General features: G+C 34.5%; 2 protein-coding genes across 2 annotated transcripts; both read left to right on the forward strand.

Moving 5' to 3' along the window:
• Positions 1-228: 228 nt before the first annotated feature.
• LOC133797179 (receptor-like protein 36) lies at positions 229-11,691 on the forward strand. The gene is made up of 3 exons (XM_062235000.1): positions 229-452; positions 8,437-11,331; positions 11,430-11,691. The coding sequence occupies exons 1-2, from the start codon at positions 332-334 to the stop codon at positions 9,513-9,515; spliced, it is 1,200 nt and encodes a 399-aa protein (XP_062090984.1). The 5' UTR covers positions 229-331; the 3' UTR covers positions 9,516-11,331; positions 11,430-11,691.
• LOC133795384 (receptor-like protein EIX2) lies at positions 9,515-10,243 on the forward strand. Its single transcript, XM_062232834.1, has one exon. The coding sequence runs from the start codon at positions 9,515-9,517 to the stop codon at positions 10,241-10,243; it is 729 nt and encodes a 242-aa protein (XP_062088818.1).
• Positions 11,692-12,100: the final 409 nt, after the last annotated feature.

The following is a 12,100-nucleotide window of genomic DNA, read 5'->3' on the forward strand; positions in this document are numbered from 1 at the left end:
TTAAGAAAAGTCTACTATGGAAAAAAAAAAAAAAGTCATTAATATTATTGTATATTATATCGCTTGCGAGTAGTTGAAAACGTCGGGCCCACAATACAATTCCCACTTGAACCAGTCAGATTTATGGAAATACGTAATAATGAAACACTGCAAAATATCCTTTAAAAAAAAAAAAAAAATTGAAATCATAGTCTATAGCCACATAATAATAGTTAGTTTTGTAGGAATAAAGACTGTCGGTTCGGCAGAGCTGTGTTTAAAACAAAGACATCGAGAGAGTCAATGGTATAGTATAGTGTCGTTGAAAGAATAAACGCAGAGGGAAAGAGCCATGGCGAAGTTAAAGTCAGTACTTGTAGTGGTTTTGGTTATGGTGCTGACCTTGGCATGGATACCCGTCTCCGAGTCTCTTAAGAAACCAGTGGCTTTGGCAAGAAAAGAAGACCAAAATAGTACAAATATACATATATATTTAATATTTACAAATTTTTTTTTATACGAATATATATTTACAAACCATTTAGATATATATATATATATTTAATAGTTTTTATGGGTTTTGGTGGCAAAGGTTTGTTGATAGTTTTTTTTTTTTGCAGTAAGGTTTGTTAATAGTTAAAATACTAATGATACTTGAATTAATACATCGATTTAAAAATTAATTAACTATAGGCAATCTTTTTTTTTTCCTCATCATTTTCCTTCTAAAAATTTTATAGTAAATACAGTATAATTCAGATTTTTTTTTCTTCTAATCTCTTAAAATTATATTTATAATTAGAAAGACATAATAACAAAAGTAAAAATATTGTCATCAAATCCGGTACATAATTAAAATATTGCAGTAAAAATATTTAATTTATTCTAAAAATTGCACATGAGTATATAATTAACCCTCCATCACCAATTTATTTTAAAACTAAAAAACATAACCGCGCTCCGCGCATGCTTTTGTAATTATTAAAACATTTATATTTTTAAATATTTTTTTGGAGATTGTGGGGTGGTGATTCATTTTCACCATACTCGTACAACATGCTATTTATATGGACACGTGAAGGCATCTTGATTATAATTTTTTATTTCATGATGGTGTTCACTGTTCATTGTATAGCGAATTTTCAGTGTGTTTTTGAAAAATTCTGACAAATTAAAGTACCGAAAACAAAGTTCAAAAAGTTTGTTGTACATGTACTTTTATTTATTTATTATTATTATTATACGTTTTGTGTAGTTTTTTTTTTTTATAAAAAGTCTAAATTATGTATAAGAAAATTTATATTTTGTGTAAGACTTATTTTGGCCAATTACCTATTTGAAGCATTTATTTATTAATATTAATGTTTGATGATAATAATTATAATATTTGTAAAATTATTCACTTTTGAAGAAAAAATATAATTATAATATAATAAGAAAAATAGATATACCGAAAAACTATTACATAATTTTTAATTAACTTTTTAAGTAATATAATAAGAAAAATGGATATATAATGAACCAAAAATTTATTACATAATTTTTAATTCATTTTTTTTAGTATTTTTCAATGATTAAGTAGGTAAGATATTTAAGCTAAATAAATTTTTAGCTTAATAAAAATAGATAAATATCATATTGTCACAAGCTTAATAAAATATCAAATGAGAGAAAAATACAATTATTAATATTAATGATTGATGATAATAATTATACTATTTGTAAAACTATTCACTTTTGAAGAAAAAATATAATTATAATATAATAAGAAAAATACATATATAAATAACCGAAAAACTATTACGTAATTTTTAATTAAATTTTTTAGTAATATAATAAGAAAAATGGATGTATAGAGAACCAAAAAACTATTACGTAATTTTTAATTAACTTTTTTAGTATTTTTCAATGATTAAGTAGGTAAGATATTTAAGCTAAATAAATTTTTAGCTTAATAAAAATAGATAAATATCGTATTGTCACAAGCTTAATAAAATATCAAATGAGACAAAAATACAATTATTAATATTAATGAATGATGATAATAATTATAATATTTGTAAAACTATTTGCTTTTGAAGAAAAAATATAATTATAATATAATAAGAAAAATAGATATATAGAGAACCGAAAAACTATTATGTAATTTTTAATTAACTTTTTTAGTAATATAATAAGAAAAATAGATATATAGAGAACCAAAAAACTATTACGTAATTTTTAATTAACTTTTTTAGTATTTTTCAATGACTAAGTAGTTAAGATATTTAAGCTAAATAAATTTTTAATCAAATTAATATGTGTATATATTGATATTTTTAATTGTTAACATATTTTAGAAAATAGAAAATGAATAAAAAAAATTAGATTAAAGGAGAAAATAGAAAAAGTGATTTGAAGAGATTTTAGAGTGCCACGTAATCTCCTTGAAGCTCTCCTTTATATATATATATATATATATATATAGATTGATAAGTAATATTAATCACTAATATATTAATTAGTATGTTGTAAATATTTTAGATAGACTATTACCTAATGTATAGGTGTCACACTGATATTCCCTCACTATTGAGTATAAAGCCAAAATCATGTAATTGTAAATACTTTTGAGCTGCATATTCAATACAACAATTTCTCTCAATTCTCTTTGCTTTTCAATGCATTTCATGGTATCAGAGCCATGACAAACACAAGAATCATCCAAAGTCTCCTCTGGCCAAAATGAGCCTCTCCCCACTACCATAAATACTGATGCAACTTCCTTCTCAAAATACCCAAAATAATCTTACCATCCCTTCAATGAATCAAACCTTTACTGTGAAGCTTGATGAGAACAACTATCTCTTATGGAAGAATCAACTTCTCAACGTGATAATGGCCCACGACCTTGATGCATTTCTTGATGGAACTCATCCCTGTCCCTCCAAATTCCTCCCAGACAAACCCACTACCTTAAATCCCAAATATACCTCCTAGAATAGATACAATCGACTGATTATGTCCTGGTTTTACTCATCACTCATAGAGACAATGCTCGGCAAAATCGTGAACTTCCGAACAACACAAGAAATCTGGGAAGCATTGGAAGAAATCTACTCAACCTCTTCCATGGCGCGCATCACTGAAATCTGTGGTAAGCTTCAAATGATCAGAAAGGCAGGTCTCACAGCAGCTCAATACATTCAGCGCCTCAAGGGTTATTGCCATCGCCTTGCACCCATCGGAGAAACGGTAACGCCCAAAGACCAACTCGTGTATTTTCTCGGTGGTTTGGGTTCAGCATATGATGCATATGTTACCAGTATTCTCAACAGAGCTGATAAACCATCAATGGAAACTGTTTATAGTCTATTGCTTAGTTTTGACTATAGAATGGAAAGAAATGCTAGTGAAGATATTCAGAGCTCCCTTCAAGCTAATTTTTCTCAGCTACACAGTGGAATTTTTTTTGCCAAACACCAATACCAAAATCCCCATACCAATACCCAAAAACCCTTCCAACATTAATTCTTTCATCCTTAAAATCAACCATCCCAATCTCCAATCTCTAAATTAATTTTTCCCTGGACTGCCCATATCTCATTTCTTCTCTGGTGTCCTTGGCCCTCGACCAACCCTTTCCTCTCATTCTCCCACACCCAATGCCCAAAAATCCAATCCTTCCAGACCTTCTTGTCAGATCTGTGGCAAAGTTGGTCACACTGCCAACATATGTTATCATCGCACCAACCTGGCTTATATCCCTCAGACCCCTCGTAATTTCAACACGATGATCACCTCACCCTCCCCAATGCCAGCTAACTTTCTTCCTTGTTTCACTGGCTCTGATGGCTCATCTATCCCTTCTCCTGCAAACTGGTTCATGGATTCTGGTGCGACCCATCATTTTACACCAGATTTTCAGCTAATGGATCGTCTCACTCCTTATCATGGGTCTGAGCAAGTTCAGATTGGTGATGGTAAGTCCCTAGCTATTTCTCACATTGATCATGTTACTTTACCAGTTAAATTTGTTCCTCTTTCCCTCAATCATGTTTATCATACTCTTGGTCTTACCAATAATCTCATTAGTGTTTCCAAATTTTGTAGAGATAACAATGTTCTTATTGAGTTTCATTCTAAAAATTGTTTTGTCAAGGATCAGGTCACCAAGAGAATTCTTCTCACGGGGGTGCTTGATCGGGGTCTCTACAGAGTCAGTCCTTCCTCTCTTCCGCATTCCTCTGGTTCTCTCACTTCCTGTCGTGCTCATCTTACCTATGTTCGTGACTCTTCTCTTTGGCATAATCGCCTTGGCCATTTATCTTCTCGCGTTCTTTCTAAAGTCTTTGTTGATTGTAATTTTCAGAACAATGTTACTTCTCAATTTGATTTTTGTAATGCTTGTCAAATGGCTAAATCTCATCGATTGCCATTTTCTTTGTCGGATTCTAGAGCAATAACTCTTTTTGAACTTATCCATAGTGATGTATGGGGTCCTGCCCCTGAAAATTCTATTACAGGTGCTCATTTTTTGATGTTATTCATTGATGAATTTAGTCAATTTACCTGGATTTACCATTTGCAATCAAAATCTGAAGTGTTCTCCACTTTCTTAAAATTCCAAATTATGATTGAACGTCAATTTGATACAAAAATTAAACATTTACAAAGCGATTGGGGTGGTGAGTTTCGTACATTCAAACACCATTTTGAGTCATTCGGCATTGTTCATAAACTCTCGTGTCCATATACTGCTGAGCAGAATGGTAGAGCTGAGCGAAAAAATAGACATGTTGTGGAAGTCGGATTATCTCTTCTGGCTCAATCTCATACTCCTTTGGCCTACTGGCCTTATGCATTTTCCACTGCTACCTACCTCATAAACCGCCTCCCTTCCCCTGTTCTTGATCACAATAGTCCTTATTTCACTCTTTATAACAAACTCCCTCAATATGATCACCTGCGAGTTTTTGGCTGCTCTTGTTTTCCTTATCTCCGGCCTTACAACAACCATAAACTCCAATTTCGTTCCCAGGAGTGTGTTTTCTTAGGTTATAGTTCCCACCACAAAGGCTATCTCTGCCTATTACCTTCCTCTGGATGAGTGTATATTTCTCGTCATGTCACCTTTCATGAGCAGTCCTTTCCTTTTACTAATTCCTATTCCTCGTCTCAGCCTTCTCTCTCATCTTCCCTTCATTCATTTTCTCTCCTCTCTCCCACTATAGCCTCTCAACCTTCTTCGTGTTCTTATTCCTCTCCTCCTGTCCCTTCTTCCACTGCTCCTCCATCTTCTTCTTCTTCTTCTTCCATCCCACCTATCTTCTCTCACCTTCCATCTAGTTCTCCTTCCTCCCATGTACCCTCACCTATCGCTTCTTCTTCTTCCCCACCCCCTTTTCATCCAGTCCCTTTGCCGGTCGAGCCTCATGACCACTGTGAGAATGCCATTGCACCACCTTCTAATGCTTACTCTATGATTACATGTGCAAAGGCAGGTATACACAAACCGAAGGTTCTGCTTAGTACTATGTCTGATGCATATTTTGAACCTTCTACTTATAAGCACGCTGCTTAATTTTCTCACTGGAATCAAGCCATGTTAACTGAATATGATGCCTTAGTGGCCAATAATACTTGGCATTTAGTTCCGGCTCCTTCTCATGGAAAAATTGTTGGATGCAAATGGGTCTATCGTGTCAAACTCACTGCTGATGGACAGATTTAGCGGTATAAGGCTCGTTTGGTAGCCAAAGGTTATCATCAAACCTAGGGCATTCTATTTTGAAACTTTCAGTCCCGTTGTCAAACCTACAACGATTCGCATTGTGTTAACACTTGCACTTTCTGAGGGCTGGTCTCTCAAACAACTAGATGTGCAAAATGCATTTCTTCATGGTGATCTCCCTGAAACGGTCTTTATGATGCAACCTGAAGGTTTCAAAGACAGTCGGTTTCCAGATTATGTTTGCTGTCTTGACAAAGCTTTGTACAGCTTAAAACAATCCTTACGTGCTTGGTACACTAAACTCAGCTCCTTTATGCTCTCTTGGGTGTTTTTAAATTCCACTGCTGATTCTTCCATGTTCATTTTTCATGTTGATTATGTATTTATGGTTTTATTGGTCTACGTCGACGATATCATCCTAACTGGCAATAGTCCTTCTGCAATGTCGTCTCTTCTTGCTCATTGAAAAGTCAGTTTGCCATTAAGGACTTAGGCGATCTTCATTTCTTCTTGGGCATTCAGGTTCATCGCTCCACTACGAGACTTCATCTAAGTCAGCACAAATATATCCAAGATGTTCTTCATCGGGCTGAGATGCTTGACTCCAAACTTTTCAACACTCCCATGTCCACGACATCTGTTCTCTTTGCTTCTGCTGGTACTCTATTACCTGACGGAACTCAATATCATCGCATTGTTGGGGCTCTCCAATATTGTACCATGACTAGACCTGATATTTCTTTCGCTGTTAATCGAGTTTGTCAGTATATGCACTCTCCCACGAATACACATTGGCATGCTGTCAAGCGTATTCTTCGCTACTTAAAGGGCACTGCTCATCATGGTCTTTTCCTTCAGCCCTGTTCAGATTACAGTTTAACATGTTATACGGATGCTGATTGGGCCTCGTGCCCTGATGATAGACGCAGTAATGGGGCTTACTGCATCTTCTTAGGCCATAACCTCATTTCTTGGCACTCCTCTAAGCAGAAAGTTGTTTCTCGATCTAGCACGGAATCTGAATTTCGAGCTCTTGCTGATGGTGTCGCTGAACTGTCTTGGATACAAATTTTACTTCGTGATCATCATATGCAGCAGCGCACGACTCCTCTCTTATTGTGTGATAATATCAGCACCACCTATCTCACAGTGAATCCTGTTCTTCACACTCGTACGAAGCATGTTGATATCGATTTTCATTTCATTCGCGAGCGTGTTGCAACACAACAGTTGGTTGTTCGTTTCACTCCGTCTGAAGACCAGTTAGCCGACTATCTCACCAAAGCTCTTCCTTCTGCTCGGTTTCTACAATTACGATTCGAACTCACGGTGCTCTCTCACCCTATGAGTTTGAGGGGTATGATAAGTAGTATTAATCACTAATATATTAATTAGTATGTTGTAAATATTTTAGATAGACAGGTGTCACACTAATATTCCCTCATTATTGAGTATAAAGCCAAAATCATGTAATTGTAAATACTTTTGAGTTGCATATTTAATCCAACAATTTCTCTCAATTCTCTCTTCTTCTCTCTGCTTTTCAAAAATCATTAAGTGAAAACATTACATCAAACATAAATTTAAAATTCAAAATGTAAAAATATTTTATATTTTATTTAAATATTAAAAGCTGAAGAAGTATTTTAAACTGTTGAAACCATGAAAATATAAAAGATATACTTAAGCAAATATTTGGAGATATAAAGTGACATACTCCCTTATTTTATTACAGTTTAAAGAAATTCCTAAGGTATTTTGAAAAGTCACCTTATAAATAATTACTGTCAATATTAAGGTGAGTCATCAAGCTCCCCAAAGCTTTAGGTATATTAAACCTTATAACTGATCATGGTATTAAAAGAAGGTACGAAGATTGCACTAAGTTAGCTGAAATGTCTATCACTGTAAAATAAACGTGTCCTTGATTACTGTATTTTCTATACCATATTATATTCCATGTACCGTTTGATTATTCTTCTAAAAAATGAATGTGGCATTAATTCAATGTTCCAATTAATTTTTTTTTTTGGTTATTTATTAAATATAATTCAAGACTTTTCAAGTATAACTCCGGTTCCTTAAAAAAACAAAAAAGAAAGAAAAGAAAAGTATGACTCCGGCTTTCAAAATAGGTATTTGGTTGGAAATGGTTGTCAAATATTACTTTGAATTGTCAGACTTGATATGTCTTTTTTTTTTTAAATGTGGTTTGCAGGAAGTTTCAAAAAGAATATTTGATTTCTGACTTTTCTTTCATCAAACAATGAAACTAATTAACTAGTACATCAAAAAACAAAAAAAAACTAATTAACTAAGAATTAAATGCGAGTACTAACACATAAATTAGATTTGGACTTCGAAATTAATATACAGCTACAAAGTAACAAAAATATGTTTAACAAATAATACTAAATCAATTACTGCAAAAAAAAAAAAAAAAACTAAATCAAGCCTTTTGGATTATTCATAATCCACCAAAGTTGTATACTTCAAATGTTACCTTCAATATTAATAAGTAAACATATAAAACTAAATCAAGCTGTGGATTATTAATAACCCGGCGACCCTGAAAACTGGAGTTTTGCATCCAATACTTTATTAGTGAGAGAGTGACAGTGAAGAGATTTGAATACGTGAAGTGAGTTCCATAATGAATTAATGATGACAGTCTCCTCAACTTGTTATTTTGGTGATGTTTATGGTTTACTTGAGAGGTGCCAATGGTTCCATTAACATTGCAGGATCAGTCGGAGAACCAGAGACTAGGTGCATCGAGCCGGAAAGACAAGCACTCCTCAAGTTCAAACAACATCTTCATCAAATCAAGGTTGGCTTTCTTTCCTCATGGGAGAATGAAAACACAGACTGCTGTGACTGGTACGGTGTTCAGTGTTCCAATGAATCAGGTCATGTCACTGTTCTTGATCTTTCTCCTTCAACAAATAGTTTTCTTCCTGGGACTTGTTACAACAAAGGCGATGATAGGTTTCTACGAGGCAACATCACAAGTTGGCTGCTTGAATTGAAATTTCTGACTTATTTGGACCTCAGTATTGTTGACTTTACGGGGAACCAACTCCCAAGTTTCATTGGTGCTCTTACTCAATTAAGGTACCTCAATCTCTCTTACACAGAAATGAGTGGAGAAATTCCTCCTCAGTTTGCAAATCTCTCTAGCTTGCAGGTTCTTGATCTTGGCTATAATTATGGTCTCACCATGACAAACATGGAGTGGGTTTCTCATCTTTCTTCTTTGACAATACTTGACCTTACTCGGACAAACATGAGCAAAGCTACTGACTGGGTTCAAACAGTTACCAAACTTCCATACCTTACAAACTTGGTGTTGAGTATGTGTGAGCTTCCTAATATTACTATCCCTTCTTCTATTTCTCTTGTCAACACTTCAAAATCACTTGCCATCCTTGATCTTTCCCATAACGAGCTCACTAATTCAGTGTACCAATTGATATTCAAGTTCAGTCGTAGCCTTGTTCATCTTAACCTCTGGGATAATCAAGTAACAGGTTCCATACCAGAAGCTTTTCTAAACACGAGTGCCATTGAATACCTTGAGCTTGGAGTTAATGAGTTAGAAGGTTTCATACCAGAAGCTCTAGGGAACATGAGTACCCTGACATACCTGGGTCTCAGTTTGAATAAGTTTAGTGGTTCCATTCCTGAAGCCTTAGGGAACTTGACTAATCTCACATACATTGATATTGGCAGTAATAACTTAGAAGGCGAATTTCCAAAGTCCCTTTGGAATTTATGTAAGTTGCGTACATCAAGTGCACGGAAAACAATCTTCGTAGAGTAATGATTCCGGAGCAGAACCGATTATTGTCTAGGTGCACACAATATCCCCCTCTAGAGTACTTGGATTTCGGTATAAACCGAATCATAGAGCCATTGCCTAATCTTACTCTATTTTCATCGTTGAAAGTAGTAAGACTTTATGTTAATCAATTCAATGGAGCTGTACCTGAAGCTTTTGGACGATTAACACATTTGGAGGAATTGGATCTTTCTTCGAACTCTCTAAAAGGTGTAATTTCAGAAGCCCATCTTTCGAAACTCTCCAAGCTATCCCGGTTGGGTTTGTCTGGTAACTCACTGATTTGGAACATCACTTATGATTGGATTTCTCCTTTTAAGTTGAATCGTATAGGACTTCATTCTTGCAAGTTGGGTCCTCGGTTCCCAAAATGGCTTCAAACTCAAAAAGATTATTCCTATCTGAGCATTTCCAATGCAGGGATATCAGATTCTATTCCGAATTGGCTTTGGGATATCTCTAGTAGTTGTTATTCCATGGATCTTTCTGCCAACCAAATCCATGGAACAATAACAGATTCCTCATTTAAATTCATGGGTTATCCCTATGTAAATCTTAGTTCAAATGAGTTAGAAGGTTCAATACCCCATTTCATGTTCAAAGTGGGTGCACTAGATCTCTCCATGAACAGATTCTCAAAACTGGATTCCCTATGCAATGTCTCTATTGATACAGAGTTGACGTTTCTTGATATTTCATTGAATCAGTAGTCTGGCGATCTCCCTGATTGTTGGTTTCATTTCAAAGAATTAAGTGTTCTCGTATTGGCCAACAATAAGTTATCAGGAAAAATACCAATTTCCATCGGTTCCTTAACTCAGATTACAACAATGAATTTAGGAAGCAATAGTTTAAGCCAAGAATTACCCTCATCCTTGAAGAGGTGCACAAACTTGGGAGCATTGAATGTGGGAGAAAATGGATTATTTGGACCGATGCCAACATGGATAGGAGAAAGTCTACCAAATCTTGTCATTCTTAGTCTAAGGTCCAACCACTTCTTTGGTAGCATTCCCTCAAATCTATGCCATTTGTCACATCTTAGTGTATTGGACTTGTCCTTAACAACATCTCCGGAAGTATTCCAAGATGTATCAATAATTTGACTGCAATGAAGGCAAGGAATGAGAGTTTTCTCACAACCATTTACCATGTTTATTCGTATGGTACTTCTGGAGGATCTTTTTACACATCTTATGATGATCAAGTACAGCTAGTATGGAAAGGAACACTGTTTGCGTTTCGTAATACATTGGGACTGGTATGGAGTATTGATCTATCAAGCAATAAGCTCACAGGTGAAATACCAACAGAAATCACTGAACTTGTTGAGCTCGTTGTTTTGAACTTATCAAGAAATATCTTAAGAGGAGAAATACCCTCAAAGATTGGAAGGTTGGAATTGTTGGATGGTCTAGATCTATCAAATAATAGACTTTCAGGTCAAGTTCCCTCAAGCCTTTCTCAAGTGGATCGTCTAAGCAGATTGGATTTGCCAAACAACAACTTGTCAGGAAAAATTACAATCAGTACTCAACTCTAGAGCTTTGAAGTCAGTTCATATTCAGGGAATCCTCAACTCTGTGGGGCTCCTCTTCCAAAGTGGTGTCCTGGTGATGAACCAACAATTAATTCTAGAACTCATACAGTTCAGAATGAAGAGGATCAGGACAAGTTGGTAACCCCTGGCTTTTATGTTAGTTTGGGACTTGGGTTTCTGGTAGGACTTTGGGGATTTTGTGGCACATTATTCTTCAACAAGACTTGGAGAAATTCAGCATTTTGAAAATCTAAATCTGTGACTACTCGCTTTCACAAACTATGTATAATCTTTGTTAACGCTGTTCAAGCTAATATATAAGGAGATCAACATTTTTTTCCCTTTCAAATTAACAGGTTTTAGTTTATTAGGTTCAAGGAGATTTTGCACAAGGAATAAAACGGGCTTTTTGAAACATAAAAGACGTGTTGAACCTAATTTGTATATGTAGCACCTAAAGTTTATACAATCTCTTCTAAATATGGCAAAACTTTTAACTGCATATTGTATAAGATTTTTTTTCTTTTTGTCCTAAAGTATAGCATCACTGCAAAAATTTGGCAGTGTACTGGAGATACTCTTAGCTTCATAAAATATGATTTGAATTTTACAAGTTAACTGGTTTGAGTTTATTGATTATGTGCAACGGGAGTTTGCATATTGAAAGGGACTTTTCTTGGATTGAAAATAGTTTTATTTGTATAGGACAACGATTTTCCTTAAGACTAGACTACATATGTGCTGCATTCGACCATCGATAAAAGACTATTTAAATTTGTAATAACTTAAGCATCATTATGTGCTTTGTCTTAGATTTATATATGATTGCATAATATATACAGCTCCAAGATTATACATATAAATTTGAAAGGAAAAAAAAATGTTAATCTCCTTATATACTAGCTCCAAGGAAAACTATGCTATTCATATAAGAGATTTCTTGTGTACAAAAACAAATGTTTGCTGTATAGAAGGGTGGAGTTATAGAAACTCAAATAATGTAAGAGAAAAGATTGATCAAATGAGT

Source organism: Humulus lupulus, chromosome 8 (assembly GCF_963169125.1).
Source record: "Humulus lupulus chromosome 8, drHumLupu1.1, whole genome shotgun sequence".
Lineage (NCBI taxonomy): Eukaryota > Viridiplantae > Streptophyta > Magnoliopsida > Rosales > Cannabaceae > Humulus > Humulus lupulus.

Bases quoted from the DNA above. Each gene is read 5' to 3' on its own strand.
- LOC133797179 (XM_062235000.1), top strand. From the start codon at position 332: ATGGCGAAGTTAAAGTCAGTACTTGTAGTGGTTTTGGTTATGGTGCTG. The intron at 453-8,436 runs GTACAAATATAC...TTAACATTGCAG, and splicing joins AAGAAAAGAAGACCAAAATA to GATCAGTCGGAGAACCAGAG.
- LOC133795384 (XM_062232834.1), top strand. From the start codon at position 9,515: ATGATTCCGGAGCAGAACCGATTATTGTCTAGGTGCACACAATATCCC.